The sequence below is a fragment of the Leptodactylus fuscus genome, chromosome 7, assembly GCF_031893055.1.
Source record: "Leptodactylus fuscus isolate aLepFus1 chromosome 7, aLepFus1.hap2, whole genome shotgun sequence".
In the NCBI taxonomy this organism is placed as follows: domain Eukaryota; kingdom Metazoa; phylum Chordata; class Amphibia; order Anura; family Leptodactylidae; genus Leptodactylus; species Leptodactylus fuscus.
Window position 1 is genome coordinate 133,443,700 of NC_134271.1, and position 22,324 is coordinate 133,466,023.

At 45.3% G+C, this 22,324-nt stretch overlaps 1 protein-coding gene across 1 annotated transcript in view; it reads right to left on the reverse strand.

Annotated features, from left to right (window-relative positions):
- LOC142214522 (scavenger receptor cysteine-rich type 1 protein M130-like) overlaps positions 1-22,324 on the reverse strand; it is a 72,432-nt gene that overhangs the window by 44,777 nt on the left and 5,331 nt on the right. The window contains exons 2-3 of the mRNA XM_075283471.1: positions 4,890-5,027; positions 4,716-4,811 (exon numbers count right to left, since the gene is read on the reverse strand). Of these exons, the coding sequence (XP_075139572.1) occupies positions 4,716-4,811; positions 4,890-5,027 (234 nt within the window). The remainder of the gene's footprint in view (positions 1-4,715; positions 4,812-4,889; positions 5,028-22,324) is intronic.

Below are 22,324 nucleotides of genomic sequence, written 5' to 3' on the forward strand. Positions count from 1 at the left end.
AGAAGAACCAGCGTTGATTGGCCGACTGTATAGCATTCTGTCAATCAACTCTGGTTCTGCATCAAATTTTTCCATTCGAATAGCAAGTAGTATTCGATCGAGTATGAGTATTTCGAATACTGTAGTATTCGATCGAATACCTACTCGATCGAATACTACTCGCTCATCTCTATCAATAACCACAGGGAAAATGGGATCAAGACAAAACCACCAATCAATTAAAGCCCTGCATAACTTCAGCTCAGAGATTGTATAGGCCGATCATATTCTAGTCTAGTATCTTCAAAATTAGGAAGTGGTGAACCAAGCAGGTTTCCTTTGAACTAACTCCAAATTTTACAGACTTTCTAACAATGTATACATTCATCCAATCCAGTATATTAATGTATGTATAATTTATTAACAACAATGGTTCAACTTACATCAGCTATTCCATCTTCTATAATATATAAAGAGCTATATGAAATATGTAGTAGCTCAACATTCGGATAACCCTTAGTTACTAAATCCCTTTTACCAATATATTACACACCTTCACAATGGATAGCCAGAGGATTTTGCTTGGTGCAGTTTTCTTCTCCCCCAGGTGTTCTTATACAGTCATATAGCCTGGACTCATGACCAACACACTGGATCTTCTCTGTCCATGTTGGTCCAGGTCCTCTTGTATAGGTCAGTAATGATGGCACTGCTTCTCCACATTGAAGTTCCTTACATAGTACATTGGCCGCTCTAAGATCTGAGTCAATGTCACAAACAGTTCCCCAAGTACCACCATGGCGTGCTTCTAATTGTCCTGAGCAAGCACTTGGACCATCGGCTAATCTGTATTCTCTGTGGCCTGAGGATAAATCACAATTTACTGAGCACATCACTGTACTGGATTCTTCACATATCAACCCCTGCCTGCCAAAGCTGTTTTTTTTTTTTTTAATTCCTGCCTTCCAAAAACCATAACTTTGTTTCTATAACAGAGTTGTGTGAGGGCTTAATTTTTGTGGACCAAATTGTAGCTCTTAATAGTAGCATTTAATTTTCCATACAATATACTGGGAAGTTGGAAAAAAGAATGTGTTGGGTGAAATTAACCATTTCCCAATTTTTGACTTCCTGACGGAGCTTGGTTTTTCAAATCTGAAATTTGCCACTTCATGTGGTAATAACTCTGGAACACTTTAACTTGTCTTTTTGTGATACATTGTACTTTGCCTTAGTGGAAAAAAATTGACTCCTATTTTAGAAACTATTGCCCTCATGTAATGAATCAGCATTTTTACCTTTCGACGATTATTGCATTATTTTAATTACCAGAAATAAATTTACAATGAAAATTTAAAATGGCACTTTTTCCAGAGACACGCCATTTCAGTGTCTGATATGTTGCACTCAGATTGTGACGGAAGAGACACAGATTCATGTTACGTGGGATGTCCTTGGAACAATAGCTCGTCTGTGATGTTGTGCACTGAACTGACGTATTACTGAAAAAAAAAATCATTTTCACTTTACGTATCTGATGGTGCATTCATTTCTGGAAATAAATTAATGTAACCCTTGGCTGGTAAAAAATGCTCACTGTACCCCGGGATAAATTCCTTGATGGGTGTACAAAATGGGATGGCATGTCAGTAGATTCCACTTTGCTGACAATTCGTGAACTCTGCAAAAGCATCATGACATCCAAAAACCAAACCCAAATAGCACTGCTTCTCTTCGGCGCCCGGCTGCATGCCCCAACAGCGGTTTGTACCCACATATGATTTAAGTGTGGTATCCCAGGTACAAAAATGTCATATATGTGGACATGAATTGCTGTTTGGCCACACAACAGGGCGAAGAAGAGCACTATTTGGACTTATGAGAGCAAATATAGAAAGATTGTTTTTTGGATGCCATATCATGTTTTCAGACACTTGAAGGTGCCAGTAAAGTGGAATCTGCACAACTCAAAGAATTTATAACACTTTACTTTTGATAGAGTTGGAAGGAACCGCAAGGGCCATCGGGTCCAACCCCCTGTGAGTGCAGGTTTTCCTAAATGATCCCAGCTATATGTTTATCCAGATTCCGCTTGAAGATTTCCATTGATGGAGCGCCCACCACCTCCCGTAGCAGCCTATTCCACTCTCTCACTACCCTCACTGTCAGAAAGTTTTTCCTAATGTCTAATCTGTATCTCTTTCCCTTTAGTTTCATCCCATTGCTTCTTGTACTTCCTTGTGCTAATGAGAATAGGGTAGATCCCTCTGCACTGTGACTACCTTTCAGATATTTGTAGACTGCTATTAAATCTCCCCTCAGCCTTCTCTTCTGCAAACTAAACAATCCCAATTCTTTTAGCCGCTCCTCATAGGACATGGTTTGCAGACCTTCCACCATTTTGGTTGCTCTTCTCTGGACTTGCATTAGTTTCCCAGAAGGGATATGTAAATTATGAGGAGTACATTGGGAACACCAAATCCTACACTACCTCATATCACTGTCAAGACCTTGTTTTGTTTAATAAAAGTTGGTGTTTTCTGTTGGGGTTGGTCGGGGTTTTGAGTCTTACGGTGGTTTCCTTGCTATTAGGCCATCTGCTTGGGCATTTGGTGTAATTGTTGGAGACCAGTTCTAATATATTTTTCCCTCTTAAACTCTAAATCTGGGGTGTCCCCTGATATACGCTTGTACATTTCATTCTTTCTGCAGCCAGTTTTGTCCTAATGATTTGGAGGCTATTTCTCAAGCTATACTTTTTTTTTTTTTCTGGCCATATGAGGACTTCATTTCTTTTTTTCATGTAGATTGTGAGCCCCCTTATAGAAATCACAATGTACTTTTTCTTTTTTTTTCTCCTATCAGTATGTCTTTGTAGAATGGGAGGAAATCCACACAAACACAGGGAGAACATACAAATTCCTTGCAGATGTTGATCCTGGCGGGACTCAAACTCAGGACTCTAGCGCTGCAAGGCTGCAGTGCTAACCACTGAGCCACCGTGTTTCCCATTGAGGGCTTCATTTCTCTGGAATGAGATTTACTTTTTAATGACACCATTTTGGGGGCCTATAACTTACTGACTAAATTTTATTAATTTTTTCTGGTTGGGATGTAAAAAAACCTCCCATCAAATCTGGCATTGCTTTTCAGCAGTTAAATTGTTGCTGTGCAGCATACAGCATAGGTAAAATGATTCATTTTTTCTGTGGATCACTATGATTATGCAGATTCTCAAGTTATGATGTTTTTTATGTGTTACTAATTTTGCAGAATAAAATTCCATAGTGTGAAAAAAATCTTATTTTTGCATTGCCATGCTCTGAAAAGCATAACATATTTATTTTTCTGCTCACAGACTTGGTTGAGGACATAGGGCCCGTTCACAATGAGTAAACACGCGTGTATTTTGGCAAGATACATATGTAAAAAAATACACGTGTAAAAAATAAGACTCCCATTGACTTCAATGACATTTTACACGTGTATTTTGACGTGTTTTTTACTCATGTAAAAAAATGTCATTGAAGTCAATGGGAGTCTTATTTTTACAAGTGTATATATTTTACACATGTATTTTGCCAAACTACACGTGTGTTTACTCCGGGTGAACTGGCCCTTATTCTTTGCGGGCTGTGCTTTTTTATTGGTATCACTTTGGGGTTCACCTTGCTTTTCAATCCATTTTTAGAGGACTTGAACCAGTGATCTTCTAATCACTGGTTCAATTGGTATACACTGCAGTATACATGTATTGCTGGTTATAGGAGGCTGTGAGCTTGTGAAGATGCCCAGTAAGAACACCAGCACCCCCAAAACATTGTGGGGTAGCCATTCAGGGGCCCAATAGATAGTGAATCCCCTAAGACGCTGCGCTCATATTTGACTGCAACATCTCAGGGGTTAACGCCTGTGATCGGAGCTCAGTCATATCACACAAAATTCTCAATGTTTAACATTTACCATATGTCTATTTTATATGGTCATTGTTTCTTCAATGTCCTTTTACTTTTCTAGAATGTTAGAAGGCGTATAAATTCAAACAGAGGAAAATGGTGAGGAATTTGATGTGGAATTTTAGCGCTGAAAAAAAAAGCCTCCCATTGACTTCAATGGGTTCCTTTTTCTGCTATCATTTCTTTAAGCATGACTGTGCCATGTAATGCAAAAAAATAAGCCCTCATACAGTAAAATACATTGTTATGGCTTTTGAAAGGTTTCAGTGGGAAAGGGCTAATTAACAAATTCCATTAAAGGTTATATTGACGCAGTTCACTTTTTTTTTTTTTTTCTTAACTTCAATTTGGATAGGGGTTGCTCTGCTATGAGTTGTGGTGCTGCTGTGTATCTTGGGGAATATAGGGGCCCTATACCAGGGAGCTAAATTACCAGGACATAGTGCTGCATATTATCTGTCCACTTTGAACATTATTGAGCTCCTAGTTCCTAGTACCATCGGTTCCCATGCTCTGACAGTGTATTTTGCATTGGCCTGAAGAAGACGCCAGTAAGACGTTGAAACGTGTAGCTATTTCCCTGTCTTCTGGAACCAATAAAGGCTTTTAACTCATTCTTGAGTCCCTATCATGTATCAGTAGCGTTCCATCCTATATCCCATTTTTTTCATTTAGTCTTCTATGCATTTCCCACCACCTTCCAGATTGGTGTCCGGGTAGGAGCTGCCACTTTTGTACCATTATTATACCCACGGGCGCCAGGTTTTACGCATATCTTACCTGAACATATCACTCCGAGCTGATATGCAGAACTAAGAACCTGACCAGATGTAGTATATTCACATTGAGACAAGGAAGTTTCTTCTCCTGTACAATCTACAAAAAGAACAGTCCTGAATACATTCCCAAAATTGATTGCTAAGGTAACATTATGTTGTACATTGGTGGTGTTACATCCCAGCTCTCTACAAGCCACAGAAGCAACGTTTTCTAGGTTTTTAGAATTATAATTCACTCCTGCCCATTCTTCTCCGTATTTCACTTCTACTGCTCCTTCACATTTAGTGACTCCACCAGAAAGTCTCACTGGTCCTGTAAAAACAAACAGATAGCAATAAATACAGAAACCCAGGAATATGAGAAAGATACCGTATTTTTCGGACTATAAGACGCACTTTTTTCCCCCCAAATTTGGGGGGAAAAGAAGGGTGCGTCTTATAGGCCGAATGTGGCGCCTGGCATCCGCTGTAATAGAGAGGCGGAAGCCGGCAAGTGATAGACGCCATTACAGGTGCCGGGGCCTGCGACATCGCTGCGTTCCTCTGCCCTACATGAAGCCAGCAGCGGGAGCTGGCTTCATGCAGGGCAGGGCAGCGATGTCTCAGGCCCCGGCGTCTATCCCTCACCGGCATCTCTATGACCAGCCGTAATACTAATAGACAGAATGTCCCATAGACGGCAATACAGTTGTATTGCCGTCTATGGGACTTGCAATCAAGCGACTGCAGGTTCAAGCCCTGGGGGGGGGAATAAAATAGTAAAAAAAAAAAAAAAAAAAAGCTTTAAAAATATATAATAAAAATATGAAATAAATAAAAGTTCTAAATCACCTCCTGTCCCTAGAATATATATATATATAAAAGTAGAAGATCATATGTCATAAACCACCGGTTTTTTTTCAATAAAAGGTGATCTAAGCAATAGACATTCCCCAAAATGGTATAACTAAAAAGTACTTCTGGCCCCGCAAAAAAAAAACACTCTATGCGTCCCCGTACAGCTGCAGGGTCACCTGTCAATGTGGCCTTGCAGCTGTTGCAAAACTACAACTCCCATATATTAAATATTTTACCAGTTTTTGCTTCAAAATTTTTTTTCCCTATTTTCCTCCTCTAAAACCTAGGTGCGTCTTATAGTCCAGTGCGTCTTATAGTCCGAAAAATACGGTAATAATAATAATAATAATAATAATAATAATAATAATAACTAATAAGTAGAGATGAGCGAACACTAAAATGTCTGAGGTTCGAAATCCGATTCGAACAGCCGTACACTGTTCGACTGTTCGAACGGATTTCGAACCCCATTATAGTCTATGGGGGGAAATGCTTGTTTCAGGGGTAGGCAACATTCGATAAAATCATACTTACCAAGTCCACAAATAACGGTCGGGCTGGATTCTGCTTGAAGTCTTCTCCCGGCGCAGGGTCCCCGCGTCCTCTTCCAGGTGGAATTCACTCTGCCTAGGCATCTGGCCTAGGCAGAGCCGAGTGCGCATGCGCGTGTATGCGCGTGCATGTCCGCGCATGCGCAATCGGCTCTGCCTAGACTGGATGCCTAGGCAGAGTGAATTCCACCCGGAAGAGGATGCGGGGACGCAGTGCGGAGAAGACTTCGGAAAGGTAAGAGAAGAACCAGCGTTGATTGGCAGAATGTATAGCATTCTGCCAATCAACGCTGGTTCTGCATCGAACCTTAAACTTCGAACAGCTAGTAGTGTTCGATCGAGTGTGAGTATTTCAAATACCGTAGTATTCGGGGCCACACGGTGGCTCAGTGGATAGCACTGCAGCCTTGCAGCGCTGGAGTCCTGGTGTTCAAATCCCGCCATGGGCAAAAAACCATCTGCAAGGAGTTTGTATGTTCTCCCCGTGTTTGCATGGATTTCCATCCCATATTCCAAAAAAAAGACATACTGATAGGGAAAAATGTACATTGTGAGCTCTATGTGGGGCTCACAATCTACATAAAAAAAAAAAAAAAATACCGTAGTATTCGATCGAACACTACTCGCTCATCTCTACTAATAAGGACTTAATTCTTTTTTTTTTTTTTACAAAATTCCAGCATTTAATTCCATGGTGCAGTACGTTATTATATTAAAGGGATCTTATCGTTGGATACCCTTTTTTTCTGACTAACACGTAGGAATAGCCTTAAGAAAGGCTATTCTTGTTCTACACGCTGCCGTTCGGTAGAAATCCAGGTCCATAGATTATCCGGATCTCCATAGACTATAATGGGGTTCATGTGCTTGCCGCCAGATATCCTCAGGGTAAATGAGGAGAGGAAACTACTTCACAATCTACTTTCCTCTCCGTATGTTCGCTGCGGAGATCTCACAGCAAGCACACGGACCCAATTATAGTCTATGGGGTCCATGTGCTTTTACTGCACAGCACTTGCAAATGCGTTCAGTAGTCCATTCGGGGGTCCCCATGCTGACTCCCCGAACAGATTTCCAACTACAGATGTGGATGAGGGGTAACATAATATCTGTTGCAATCACTTCCTTACTGATCCTGATCACATGCCATTCATTGTGCACATGACTTCAGGTGTTAGCCACACTCACTAAGGGCTAGTTCACACGGGGACATGGACGCTGATTTTGACAGCTGATTTCGCGGCCAAATCAGCCTCCATAAAATGTAGCCCTATGTGAATTGCTAGCTTTTTTTTCTGCTAGCTTTTTTTATTGCTAGCTTTTTTTGCTAGCAGAAAAAGAAGCAACATGACCTTTCTTCAGGCGTTTAACGCCTGAAAAAATGAATAGGAGTCTATGGGGCACTGAAAAAACCACTAGCGGTTTTTGGTCACTTATTTTTGCAGCTGTTTTGGCAAAAACAGCGACTGAAACCGATAGCGTTTTTTTATCATGTACTTTTTTGTAATGCAAAAAAAAAAAAAGCTTCAAAAAAACAGTGACTGAAAAAGCGTCAAAAACAGTGTCAAAAACAGCGTCCAATGGAAAAAAAAGTGTCCAAAAAAAGCGACGCTGAAAAATCAGTGACAAAATCAGCTAGGCTTTTTTCACATGTGAACTAAGCCTAAGAGCATGATGTCATCACTGATGAAAACAGCTTTTGACTAAACTTTATTGGCAGCTAAAGCAGCCGGGAGATGTTGGAGGCTAGTCCTGATCACCAGACAAGCCAGGACCTGGTTATGATCACTGCAGTAATAGCATGTAAGGTACAAACACATTATTCTTACTTGATCAGATACATATTTTTCTGTCAGTGGTCGGAGAATTTTATGAACACTGACGGATTGGCAGCAGGATAGATGCAAAGGGAGACTAATGTCGAGGCCCCACTGACCGGAAATGCTGCGATTTTGCTGCGGCAGAAATGCCATGGTAAAAATTGTGGCATTTTACTGTACTTGCAAAGTGGATGGCATTCATGCGAATCCCATGCTCACTTTGCGGAAAATAAATCTCAGCGCAGACAAGCTGCGATCTCCAAAACCGTCACGGTTTTGAAAATCGCAGCATGTCAGTTATATCTACAGAAACGCGGCGGCTTTCCTATAGATATAATTGTAACAAAGTTCACAGAGGAAAACTTTGTGAACTTTCTGTTGAAAACACTGCAGGAGGAACCGCAGAACTACAATACAATAATATATAACAAATAAGTTGGTGGGGGGGACAAACAAAATACAAGACTCGAGACATGAAGGGGAGAAGGGGCAGGAACATAGTGAAGCAGGTCGAACCATCAGTTACAGTCATAAGAACATGGTGCAGAAATACCACACAGAGGTAATACATCATAATTAGAGATGAGCGAACACTAAAATGTTCGAGGTTCGAAATTCGATTCGAACAGCCGCTCAATGTTCGTGTGTTCGAATGGGTTTCGAACCCCATTATAGTCTATGGGGAACAGATACTCGTTAAGGGGGAAACCCAAATCCGTGTCTGGAGGGTCACCAAGTCCACTATGACACCACAGGAAATGATGCCAACACCTCTGGAATGACACTGGGACAGCAGGGGAAGCATGTCTGGGGGCATCTAACACACCAAAGACCCTCTATTACCCCAACATCACAGCCTAACAACTACACACTTTACACACTCAATACCACCTCTCTGACAGTAGGAAAACACCTTGAAACATGTGTATTTGGCACTTGCAGTGAGGAGAGCTTGTCACCAGCCGTGAATTTGGCCCTTGTAGTAAGTTGAGGTTGGCACCAACATTTGTTTTGAAAATCAGGGTGGATTGAGCCTCTAACCAGCAGAGTTTGGGCAAATTCATGGTGGAGGGAGCCTCTAAACACCCCAGTTTGGGCAAATTCATGGTGGAGGGAGCCTCTAAAAAACCCCAGTTTGGACCAATTCATGGTGGAGGGAGCCTCTAACCAGCCCAGTGTGGGCAAATTCATGGTGGAGGGAGCCTCTAAAAAACCCAGTTTGGACCAATTCATGGTGGAGGGAGCCTCTAACCAGCCCAGTTTGGGCAAATTCATGGTGGAGGGAGCCTCTAAAAAACCCAGTTTGGACCAAATCATGGTGGAGGGAGCCTCTAACCAGCCCAGTTTGGGCAAATTCATGGTGGAGGGAGCCTCTAAAAAACCCAGTTTGGACCAATTCATGGTGGAGGGAGCCTCTAACCAGCCCAGTTTGGGCAAATTCATGGTGGAGGGAGCCTCTAAACAGCCCAGTTTGGGCAAATTCATGGTGGAGGGAGCCTCTAAACAGCCCAGTTTGGGCAAATTCATGGTGGAGGGAGCCTCTAAAAAACCCAGTTTGGACCAATTCATGGTGGAGGGAGCCTCTAAACAGCCCAGTTTGGACAAATTCATGGTGAAGGGAGCCTCTAACCAGCCCAGTTTGGACCAATTCATGGTGGAGGGAGCCTCTAACCAGCCCAGTTTGGGCAAATTCATGGTGGAGGGAGCCTCTAAACAGCCCAGTTTGGACCAATTCATGGTGGAGGGAGCCTCTAAAAAACCCAGTTTGGACCAATTCATGGTGGAGGGAGCCTCTAAACAGCCCAGTTTGGGCAAATTCATGGTGGAGGGAGCCTCTAACCAGCCCAGTTTGGACCAATTCATGGTGGAGGGAGCCTCTAACCAGCCCAGTTTGGGCAAATTCATGGTGGAGGGAGCCTCTAAACAGCCCAGTTTGGACCAATTCATGGTGGAGGGAGCCTCTAAAAAACCCAGTTTGGACCAATTCATGGTGAAGGGAGCCTCTAAACAGCCAAGTTTTGGGAAATTCATGGTGGAGGGAGCCTCTAACCAGCCCAGTTTGGACCAATTCATGGTGGAGGGAGCCTCTAAACAGCCCAGTTTGGGCAAATTCATGGTGGAGGGAGCCTCTAAAAAACCCAGTTTGGACCAATTCATGGTGGAGGGAGCCTCTAACCAGCCCAGTTTGGACCAATTAATGGTGGAGGGAGCCTCTAAACAGCCAAGTTTGGACCAATTCATGGTGGAGGGAGCCTCTAAAAACCCCAGTTTGGACCAATTCATGGTGGAGGGAGCCTCTAACCAGCCCAGTTTGGGCAAATTCATGGTGGAGGGAGCCTCTAAACAGCCCAGTTTGGGCAAATTCATGGTGGAGGGAGCCTCTAACCAGCCCAGTTTGGACCAATTAATGGTGGAGGGAGCCGCTAAACAGCCCAGTTTGGACCAATTCATGGTGGAGGGAGCCTCTAAAAACCCCAGTTTGGACCAATTCATGGTGGAGGGAGCCTCTAAAAAACCCAGTTTGGACCAATTCATGGTGGAGGGAGCCTCTAACCAGCCCAGTTTGGACCAATTAATGGTGGAGGGAGCCTCTAAACAGCCAAGTTTGGACCAATTCATGGTGGAGGGAGCCTCTAAAAACCCCAGTTTGGACCAATTCATGGTGGAGGGAGCCTCTAACCAGCCCAGTTTGGGCAAATTCATGGTGGAGGGAGCCTCTAACCAGCCCAGTTTGGACCAATTCATGGTGGAGGGAGCCTCTAAAAACCCCAGTTTGGACCAATTAATGGTGGAGGGAGCCGCTAAACAGCCCAGTTTGGACCAATTCATGGTGGAGGGAGCCTCTAAAAACCCCAGTTTGGACCAATTCATGGTGGAGGGAGCCTCTAACCAGCCCAGTTTGGACCAATTAATGGTGGAGGGAGCCTCTAAACAGCCAAGTTTGGACCAATTCATGGTGGAGGGAGCCTCTAAAAACCCCAGTTTGGACCAATTCATGGTGGAGGGAGCCTCTAACCAGCCCAGTTTGGGCAAATTCATGGTGGAGGGAGCCTCTAAACAGCCCAGTTTGGGCAAATTCATGGTGGAGGGAGCCTCTAACCAGCCCAGTTTGGACCAATTAATGGTGGAGGGAGCCGCTAAACAGCCCAGTTTGGACCAATTCATGGTGGAGGGAGCCTCTAAAAACCCCAGTTTGGACCAATTCATGGTGGAGGGAGCCTCTAAAAAACCCAGTTTGGACCAATTCATGGTGGAGGGAGCCTCTAACCAGCCCAGTTTGGACCAATTAATGGTGGAGGGAGCCTCTAAACAGCCAAGTTTGGACCAATTCATGGTGGAGGGAGCCTCTAAAAACCCCAGTTTGGACCAATTCATGGTGGAGGGAGCCTCTAACCAGCCCAGTTTGGGCAAATTCATGGTGGAGGGAGCCTCTAACCAGCCCAGTTTGGACCAATTCATGGTGGAGGGAGCCTCTAAAAACCCCAGTTTGGACCAATTAATGGTGGAGGGAGCCGCTAAACAGCCCAGTTTGGACCAATTCATGGTGGAGGGAGCCTCTAAAAACCCCAGTTTGGACCAATTCATGGTGGAGGGAGCCTCTAAAAACCCCAGTTTGGACCAATTCATGGTGGAGGGAGCCTCTAAAAACCCCAGTTTGGACCAATTCATGGTGGAGGGAGCCTCTAAACAGCCCAGTTTGGGCAAATTCATGGTGGAGGGAGCCTCTAACCAGCCCAGTTTGGACCAATTAATGGTGGAGGGAGCCTCTAAACAGCCCAGTTTGGACCAATTCATGGTGGAGGGAGCCTCTAACCAGCCCAGTTTGGACCAATTAATGGTGGAGGGAGCCTCTAAACAGCCAAGTTTGGACCAATTCATGGTGGAGGGAGCCTCTAAAAACCCCAGTTTGGACCAATTCATGGTGGAGGGAGCCTCTAACCAGCCCAGTTTGGGCAAATTCATGGTGGAGGGAGCCTCTAAACAGCCCAGTTTGGGCAAATTCATGGTGGAGGGAGCCTCTAAAAAACCCAGTTTGGACCAATTAATGGTGGAGGGAGCCGCTAAACAGCCCAGTTTGGACCAATTCATGGTGGAAGGAGCCTCTAAAAACCCCAGTTTGGACCAATTCATGGTGGAGGGAGCCTCTAAAAAACCCAGTTTGGACCAATTCATGGTGGAGGGAGCCTCTAACCAGCCCAGTTTGGACCAATTAATGGTGGAGGGAGCCTCTAAACAGCCAAGTTTGGACCAATTCATGGTGGAGGGAGCCTCTAAAAACCCCAGTTTGGACCAATTCATGGTGGAGGGAGCCTCTAACCAGCCCAGTTTGGGCAAATTCATGGTGGAGGGAGCCTCTAACCAGCCCAGTTTGGACCAATTAATGGTGGAGGGAGCCGCTAAACAGCCCAGTTTGGACCAATTCATGGTGGAGGGAGCCTCTAAAAACCCCAGTTTGGACCAATTCATGGTGGAGGGAGCCTCTAAAAATCCCAGTTTGGACCAATTCATGGTGGAGGGAGCCTCTAACCAGCCCAGTTTGGACCAATTAATGGTGGAGGGAGCCTCTAAACAGCCAAGTTTGGACCAATTCATGGTGGAGGGAACCTCTAAAAACCCCAGTTTGGACCAATTCATGGTGGAGGGAGCCTCTAAAAACCCCAGTTTGGACCAATTCATGGTGGAGGGAGCCTCTAAAAACCCCAGTTTGGACCAATTCATGGTGGAGGGAGCCTCTAAACAGCCCAGTTTGGGCAAATTCATGGTGGAGGGAGCCTCTAACCAGCAGAGTTGGTGGAAATCAGGGTGGAGGGAGACTCTAACCAGCAGAGTTGGGGGAAATCAGGGTGGAAGGAGCCTAGTATTAGCAGAATTGTGCAACGCTTATGGTGGATGAGTATGAGGATGCGGAGGAATTGGAGAGGTTGAGTACAGACATGGAGTTTCATGTTGGGGTGCTTTACACAGGTGGGCACAAAAATGACGGCTCTACCCAGTGGTGGTTCATTTTTATCAAAGTGAGCCGGTCAGCACTCTCAGCTGACAGACGGGTGCGCTTGTCAGTGATGATGCCACCGGCTGCACTGAACACCCTCTCAGATAGGACGCTGGCGGCAGGACAGGACAGCACCTCCAAGGCATATAGGGCAAGTTCAAGCCACAGGTCCAACTTCGACACCCAATACGTGTAGGGCGCAGAGGGGTCGGAGAGGACAGGGCTGTGGTCGGAAAGGTATTCCCGCAACATGCGCCTATACTTCTCACGCCTGGTGACACTAGGACCCTCCGTGGCGGCACTTTGGCGAGGGGGTGCCATCAAGGTGTCCCAGACCTTAGACAGTGTGCCCCTCGTTTGTGTGGACCGGTGAGAACTTGGTTGCCTACTGGAGGAACTGCCCTCCCTGCCGCCAACGTCACATGCTGGAAACATCTCCATCATATTCTGCACCAATTGCCTGTGGCAAGCATTGATGCGATTGGCCCTCCCCTCTACCGGAATAAAAGACGAGATGTTGTTTTTATACCGGGGGTCAAGGATAGCAAAGATCCAATACTGGTTGTCCTCCATGATTTTGACAATACGCTTGTCGGTTGTAAAGCACCCCAACATGAACTCAGCCATGTCTGCCACAGTGTTAGTTGGCATGACTCCTCTGGCCCCACCGGAAAGTTCAATCTCCATTTCCTCCTCATCCTCCATGTCTACCCATCCGCGCTGCAACAATGGGATGATTCGAAGTTGCCCGGAAGCCTCCTGTATCACCATCACATCATCGGACAACTCTTCTTCCTCCTCCTCCTCCTCCTCCTCCTCCTCCATTAAACGCAGTGAAGCGGACAGATGTGTGGACCTACTCTCCAGCTGTGACGGATCGGATGCTATCCCTAACTCCTCTGTGTGATCTGAGTTATCCCTGATGTCAATCAGGGATTCTCTCAGAACACACAAGAGCGGGATTGTAAGGCTCACCATCGCATCCTCAGAGCTCACCCTCCTTGTGGACTCCTCAAACACCCGTAGGATGTCACAAAGGTCTCTCATCCATGGCCACTCATGGATGTGAAACTGAGGCAGCTGACTTTGTGGCACCCTAGGGTTTTGTAGCTGGTATTCCATCAAAGGTCTCTGCTGCTCAACCACTCTATTCAACATCTGAAACGTTGAGTTCCAGCGTGTGGGGACGTCGCACAAAAGCCGTTGTTGTGGCACATGCAGGCGTTGCTGGAGAGATTTTAAGCTAGCAGCGGCTACTGTCGACTTGCGAAAGTGGGCGCACATGCGCCGCACTTTCACCAGTAGCTCTGGAACATTGGGGTAGCTCTTTAGGAAACGTTGCACCACTAGGTTGAAGACGTGGGCCAGGCATGGAACATGTTGGAGTCCGGCAAGCTCCAGAGCTGCTACCAGGTTCCGGCCGTTATCACAAACGACCATGCCTGGGCCCAGGTGCAGCGGCTCAAACCATATTGCCGTCTCATCGAGGAGGGCATCCCTCACCTCGGAGGCAGTGTGCTGTCTGTCCCCCAAGCTGATCAGCTTCAGCACAGCCTGCTGACGTCTACCAACGCCAGTGCTGCAACGTTTCCAACTCGTAGCTGGGGTCAATCTAACAGCGGAGGAGGAGGCGGTGGCGGAGGAGGAGGCGGTGGCGGAGGAGGAGGCGGTAGAGGAGGAGGAGGAGGGGGGTGTTCTTCTCGTGTCCCTGCCAGGAATGTTAGGCGGGGAGACGAGGTACACCGGGCCAGTTTGGGAAGCAGTCCCAGCCTCAACTACATTCACCCAGTGTGCCGTCAGTGAAATGTAGCGTCCCTGTCCGCATGCACTTGTCCACGCGTCGGTGGTCAAGTGGACCTTTGTGCAAAGCGCGGAACTAAGGGCCCGCCTGATGTTGAGTGACACGTGCTGGTGCAAGGCGGGGACGGCACACCGGGAGAAGTAGTGACGGCTAGGGACGGCATAGCGAGGTGCCGCAGTTGCCATCAGGTCCAGGAAGGCGGGAGTTTCAACAAGCCGGAACGCCAACATCTCCTGGGCCAGCAGTTTAGCGATGTTGGCGTTCAAGGCTTGCGCGTGTGGGTGGTTAGCAGTGTATTTCTGCCGCCGCTCCAATGTCTGAGAGATGGTGGGTTGTTGTAAAGAAACGCCTGATGGTGCCTTTGATGGTGCAGGAGAAGGAGATAAGACAGGACCAGGGGAGGATGAGGTAGAAGTCAACAAAGTGGCGGAGGCAGATGAAGTGGTGTCCTGGCTCGTCCTCTGGAGTGCATCGCCAGCACAGTCAGCAGTGGCAGTGGCAGAGGCAGAGGCAGTGGCAGAGGCAGTGGCAGTGGCGTGAACGGCAGGCGGCCTTTGTCCTGCCGTTGCTGCCTGCCACTGATTCCAGTGCTTGGATTCCAAATGACGGCGCATTGAAGTGGTGGACAGGTTGCTCTTCTCAGAGCCCCTAATCAATTTCGAGAGGCAAATTGTGCAGACAACACTATATCTGTCCTCGGCGCATTCCTTGAAAAAACTCCACACCTTCGAGAAACGTGCCCTCGAGGTGGGAGTTTTTCGGGGCTGGGTACGAACTGGAACATCTTGGGAGATTCCGGGTGTGGCCTGGCTTCGCCTAAGCTGCTGACCTCTGCCTCTGCCTCTAGCTACCCTTTTTGGTGCTGCACCTGCCTCAACATCCACACTACTTTCCCCGCTTGACATCCCCCCTGTCCAGGTCGGGTCAGTGTCCTCATCATCCACCACTTCCTCTTCCAACTCCTGTCTCATCTCCTCCTCCCGCACAATGCGCCGGTCAACTGGATGCCCTGACGGCAACTGCGTCACATCATCGTCGATGAGGGTGGGTTGCTGGTCATCCACCACCAAATCGAACGGAGATGGAGGAGACTCTAGTGTTTGAGCATCTGGACACAGATGCTCCTCTGTTAGGTTCGTGGAATCGTGACGTGGAGAGGCAGGTTGAGGGACAATGAAAGGAGCGGAGAACAGCTCTGGGGAGCAGGGACAGTTTGGGTTATTGTTCTGTAAAGCTTCGGAATTTTGGGAGGAAGGAAGACAAGACTGTTGGGTAATAGGAGGAGAGGAGGCAGAGTCTGACTGGCTGCTGGACAATGTGCTGTAAGCGTTCTCTGACAGCCATTGCAAGACCTGTTCCTGGTTCTCGGGCCTACTAAGGTTTGTACCCTGCAGTTTAGTTAATGTGGCAAGCAACCCTGGCACTGTGGAGTGGCGCAATGCTTGCTGCCCCACAGGAGTAGGCACGGGACGCCCTGTGGCTTCACTGCTACCTTGCTCCCCAGAACCATTCCCCCGACCTCGCCCACGGCCTCGTCCACGTCCCTTTCCGGGAGCCTTGCGCATTTTGAATTCCTAGTTAGAAATTGGCACTGTATACCAGTAGTAAAAATTGTGGGTGCACATAACCCCAATATATTCTTTGAATTACCAGTCAGAAACTGGCACTATATGGCAGTAGCAAGAAATGAGGGTATTTGTATTCCCAATATACTCTTTGAATTCCCAGTCAGACAATGGCACTGTATACCAGTAGTAAAAATTGTGGGTGCATGTAACCCCAATATATTCTTTGAATTCCCAGTCAGACACTGGCACTATACGGCAGTAGCAAGAAATGAGGGTATTTGTATTCCCAATATATTCTTTGAATTCCCAGTCAGACAATGGCACTGTATACCAGTAGTAAAAATTGTGGGTGCACGTAACCACAATATATTCTTTGAATTACCAGTCAGAAACTGGCACTATATGGCAGTAGCAAGAAATGAGGGTATTTATAACCCCAATATATTCTTTGAATTCCCAGTCAGACAATGGCACTGTATACCAGTAGTAAAAATTGTGGGTGCACGTAACCCCAATATATTCTTTGAATTCCCAGTCAGACACTGGCACTATATGGCAGTAGCAAGAAATGAGGGTATTTGTATTCCCAATATATTCTTTGAATTCCCAGTCAGACAATGGCACTGTATACCAGTAGTAAAAATTGTGGGTGCACGTAACCCCAATATATTCTTTGAATTCCCAGTCAGACACTGGCACTATATGGCAGTAGCAAGAAATGAGGGTATTTGTATTCCCAATATATTCTTTGAATTCCCAGTCAGACAATGGCACTGTATACCAGTAGTAAAAATTGTGGGTGCACGTAACCCCAATATATTCTTTGAATTACCAGTCAGACACTGGCACTATATGGCAGTAGCAAGAAATGAGGGTATTTGTATTCCCAATATATTCTTTGAATTCCCAGTCAGACAATGGCACTGTATACCAGTAGTAAAAATTGTGGGTGCACGTAACCCCAATATATTCTTTGAATTACCAGTCAGAAACTGGCACTATATGGCAGTAGCAAGAAATGAGGGTATTTGTATTCCCAATATATTCTTTGAATTCCCAGTCAGACAATGGCACTGTATACCAGTAGTAAAAATTGTGGGTGCACGTAACCCCAATATATTCTTTGAATTACCAGTCAGAAACTGGCACTATATGGCAGTAGCAAGAAATGAGGGTATTTGTATTCCCAATATATTCTTTGAATTCCCAGTCAGACAATGGCACTGTATACCAGTAGTAAAAATTGTGGGTGCACGTAACCCCAATATATTCTTTGAATTACCAGTCAGAAACTGGCACTATATGGCAGTAGCAAGAAATGAGGGTATTTGTATTCCCAATATATTCTTTGAATTCCCAGTCAGACAATGGCACTATATGGCAGTAGTAAAAATTGTGGGTGTATATAGCCCCAATTCTATTGCTAGGGGACTTGCAGGGTATTTCTGGGGTGAAGGTGGGGGGGCACACCGTTGGAACGGGTATCGGGGTATATATCGGGTATACGGGAATACACTGACAGTGTATTCCATTCAGGATCCTGGGAAAGCTGGGTTGCGGCGATTGAGCCCGTCAGTGCCACGTTACACTGACAAGCTTCTCCCTGGAATTTAGCTCTTACAAGAGCTGTTGGTTGTCTTCTCCTTCCTATCCTAGCCTGTCCCTGCCTACCCAGAATCTAAGCCCTAGCTAGCTGGACTGAAACCTCCGTCCCTGGTGAATTGCAAGCTCAGAATGACGCGAACCTGGGCGGCGCTGTTCTTTTAAATTAGAGGTCACATGTTTTCGGCAGCCAATGGGTTTTGCCTACTTTTCTCAACGTCACCGGTGTCGTAGTTCCTGTCCCACCTACCCTGCGCTGTTATTGGAGCAAAAAAGGCGCCAGGGAAGGTGGGAGGGGAATCGAGTAATGGCGCACTTTACCACGCGGTGTTCGATTCGATTCGAACATGCCGAACAGCCTAATATCCGATCGAACATGAGTTCGATAGAACACTGTTCGCTCATCTCTAATCATAATAATTGGCAAAGTCAAGGATTCGACTGGTCTTCAATGACAAGAACAGTCCGTACTGGCTATCCAGGCATCCCATAAAAGCTTATACTTAAAGAAAGACATGTTGCCAAAGGCTATGATTCGATCATAGGAATGAATGGTATCAACAAGTAGTAACAACTCGCGTAGCGGGGGAGTAAGAGGTTGTTTCCAGTTTCTAGCAATAACTATCTTGGCCATTACCAGGATCTTACAGGCTAGTTTGCATTTGGCAGAGGGATCGAGCCCATTTCCAAATGGAACAACACTGTCTGAGGGGTCCGATGAACAGGACATCCCAGTAAGCGGTCCAAAAGATCAAAAACTCCCTTCCAGTATGGGACAGGCCTAGAAGGTGTGGAGCAAGGATCCCACTTCGCCGCACAGCCTCCAGCATGCAGGAGAAGAGTTAGGAAACATCTGGTCTATACGGGCTGGGGGGGGGGAAGTACCATCTAAGGGGGAGCTCACACTGAGATTTTTGGATCGGAACCTGAGGCGGCCTCTAACTCAGGTTCCGATCCATAAAACATGTCACGCAACTGAAAGCCGATGCATGGCACCGGCATCCAGCCACGCACCCTCCTCCGAATTAGGCTCAATGAATGGGCCTAATCCAGAGGAGGGATTTCTTCAGGCCGAATCGCAAGGTAATCTTTCAATTTACCATCATGGGAAAGTTGAGCTAAATTACGTAATCTATTCAAAAAAAGAAGACATGGCCCGCACATCCCAGTCTTATACATTGATCTAGTGCTTCTCAGCAAATTCTACAATACTGAACATGAGGTTCTTAGTATACATATTCATCAAGGTGCATAAGCCCACTAGCCACAACATGGCAACCTCTTTATAGTGGGTCCCTACTCTACTGGGTGCAGCACTGCACAGCGACCGCCACGACCGCAACACGGCTCCCGCAAGGCGAGCGAACACCCCTGCCACCAGACCAAGCCCCAAGGCTCTGGGCCACGCCGCCCCACAGGCACAGCACCACAGAAGAAGCATCCCCTAGTGACCCAGCTCTCCAGATTCAAGGACGCTACCAAGATAGAAAACATCCGAATGATAAACATCCGGTAGACCTGCAGTGAGAGACAAAAAGGAAAAAACAGGAGGGAAAAGGGAAGACATACGACAATAACAAAATACCACAAATACATAAAAGGTAGTACAAGTCCAACAGGGAAGAGGTGGTATTGCCCAATAGTGGAGCAGGGGGAAATAACAGTTAGTCTCAGAACCGAACGACAAGGGGTAACCATCAATGGAAGGTTATGACACCCAATACAACATTTGTAGAGAGAGGACACCTCAGCGGGTAATTTTTACCATGAGCCATCACAGTGTGCCAGAGTTCCTGGATATGGGAGGGAGTGGTTTTAGGAAGGTTTTCCACATCCAGGAGTCTCAAGTTCCAGCGTTTAGGGTGCATTCACACTACGTATACGGCAGCTTATTCTGAACGTAAAACATGTTCAGAATCAGCGGCGTATAAAGCAGTTCCATTCATTTCTGTGGGAGTTGGCATACGAGCGCTCCCCATAGATAAACATTCGATTCAAATTTGATTTCCATTTTTGAAATATCAAAATTTGTGCCATCGTTAAGAGTTTGCAAAAGAGGCGTTTATATGGTTTGATAGTAATAGGTATATGCAGTAGTAATATCCCTAAAGATGGAGTCGGAGTCAATCTGCAGTGGAACAGATCAGAAAGCAGTGTAAACACTGCATGCCAATATGGAATGATGAGTGGGCATTGCCAAATCATATGAAAAAAGGTCCCTACATCCCCACATGTTCTCCAGCATGACCCAGACGTTGAAGGGTACATTTTTTGTAAAGTCGATGGAGAGTAATACCAACGTAGGCGTACTTTAATTGCAGTTTCAATATGTGAGCTACACATTAGGGAAGAGTGTATCAAACGGAAAGATTGACACCAGTCCTCCGCAGAAAAAATCTTCTTAACCGGTTAAGGACCAGGCCTAAAAGTATGTTAAAGACCAGGCCTCTTTTTTCAAAACTGACATGTGTCACTTTAAATAGCAATAACTTTGAGACGCTTTAACTTACACAAATGAATTTGAGATTGTTTTCTCGTAACACATTATACTTCATGTTAGTGGTAAACACTAATCAATATTTTTGCATTTATTTATAAAAAAACTAGGAAATTTGATGGAAATTTGAAAAAAATTGCAATTTTCAAAATGTGAAATTCTCTGCTTTTCAGGCAGATAGTCATACCATCCAAATACATGAATAAATATTATCTCCCATATCTCTGCTTTATATTGGCATCATCTTTTGATTGTCTTTTAATTTATTTTGGACGTCACAAGGCTTACAAGTGTAACAGCAATTTTCCAGATTTACAAGAAAATTCTCCAAATCAATTTTTTAGGGACCACTTCAGTTCTGAAAGTAATTATAAAGGCCTGTATAATAGAAACCCCCATAAATTACCCAATTTTCAAAACTGCACCCCTCAAATTATTCAAAACAGCATTTGGGATGTTTGTTAACCCTTTAAGCATTTCATAAGAATAAAAATAATATGGCAGTGAAATTTAGACATTTCATTTTTTTTTCACTAATACAGTCATTTAGACCCAAAATTAACACATTCACAAAGGGTTAAAGGAGAAAATGCATCTGACAGTTTATTGTGCAATTTCTCCCGTGCACAGAAATACCCCACATGTGGGTGTAAACTGATTTTTGGGCACACGGCAGTGCATGGAAGGGAAGGAGCGACACTGGGTGTTTGAACAGCAGATTTTGCTGGAATAATTTTCAGCGCCATGCCTTATTTGCAGAGACCCTAGAGTACCAAAACAATGGAAACCCCCCAAAAGTGACCCCATTTTAGAATCCACACCCCTCACAGAATTCATCAAGGGGTATAGTCAGCATTTAGACCCTACAGTTGTTTCACAGATTTTACTAACATTGGGATGTGTAAATGAAAAATTACTAAAATGTCACTTTATCTCCAAAGTTTTCATTTTCACAAGGGGTTAAAGGAGTAAAAGCCCCCCACAGTTTGTTAAACAATTTCTCCTGAACACGGCAATACCCCATATGTGGCTATAATCTGCTGTATGGGAACATGGCGGGGCTCAGAATGGAAGGAGCGCTATTTTGCTTTTGGATGGCAGATTTTGCTGGAATTATTTTTAGGTGACATGTCGCATTAGCAGAGCCCCTAGAGTACCAATACAGTGGAAACCCCCTAAAAGTGACCCCATTTGGGAAACTACACCCCCCACAGAACATATTAAAGGGTAGAGTGAGCATTTTGACCCTACAGCTGTTTCACAGATTTTATTAACATTGGGCCATGAAAATGAAAAATTACTTTTTTTCCAACAAACTGTCAATTTAGCCCCAAATTTTTAATTTTCACAAGAGGATAAAGGAGAAAAAGCTCCATAAAGTTCGTTACACAAATTCTCCTGAACACAGAAATGCCCCATATGTGGTCATAATCTGCTGTATGGGAACATGGCGGGGCTCAGAATGGAAAGAGGGCTATTTGGCTTTTGGAGGGCAGATTTTGCTGGAATATTTTTCAGGTCCCATGTCGCATTTGCAGAGCCCCTAAAGTACCAATACAGTGGAAACCCCCTATAAGTGACCCCATTTTGGAAACTACACCCCTCATAGAATTTGTCTAGGGGTAGAGTGAGTATTTTGGCCTCACAGGTGTTTCACAGATTTTATTAACATTGGGACGTGAAAATGAAAAATTACTTTTTTTTCCCAATAAATCGTCCATTTAGCGCCATAGTTTTAATTTTGTAAATAGTTTAAGAATTAAAATCCCCACACAGTTTGTTACACAATTTCTTCTGAACACGGCAATACCCCATATGTGGCCATAATCTGCTGTATGGGTACATGGTGGGGCTCAGAATGGAAAGAACGCTATTTGGATTTTGGAGGGCAGATGTTGCTGGAATAGTTTTCAGGGGCCATGTCGCATTTGCAGAGCCCCT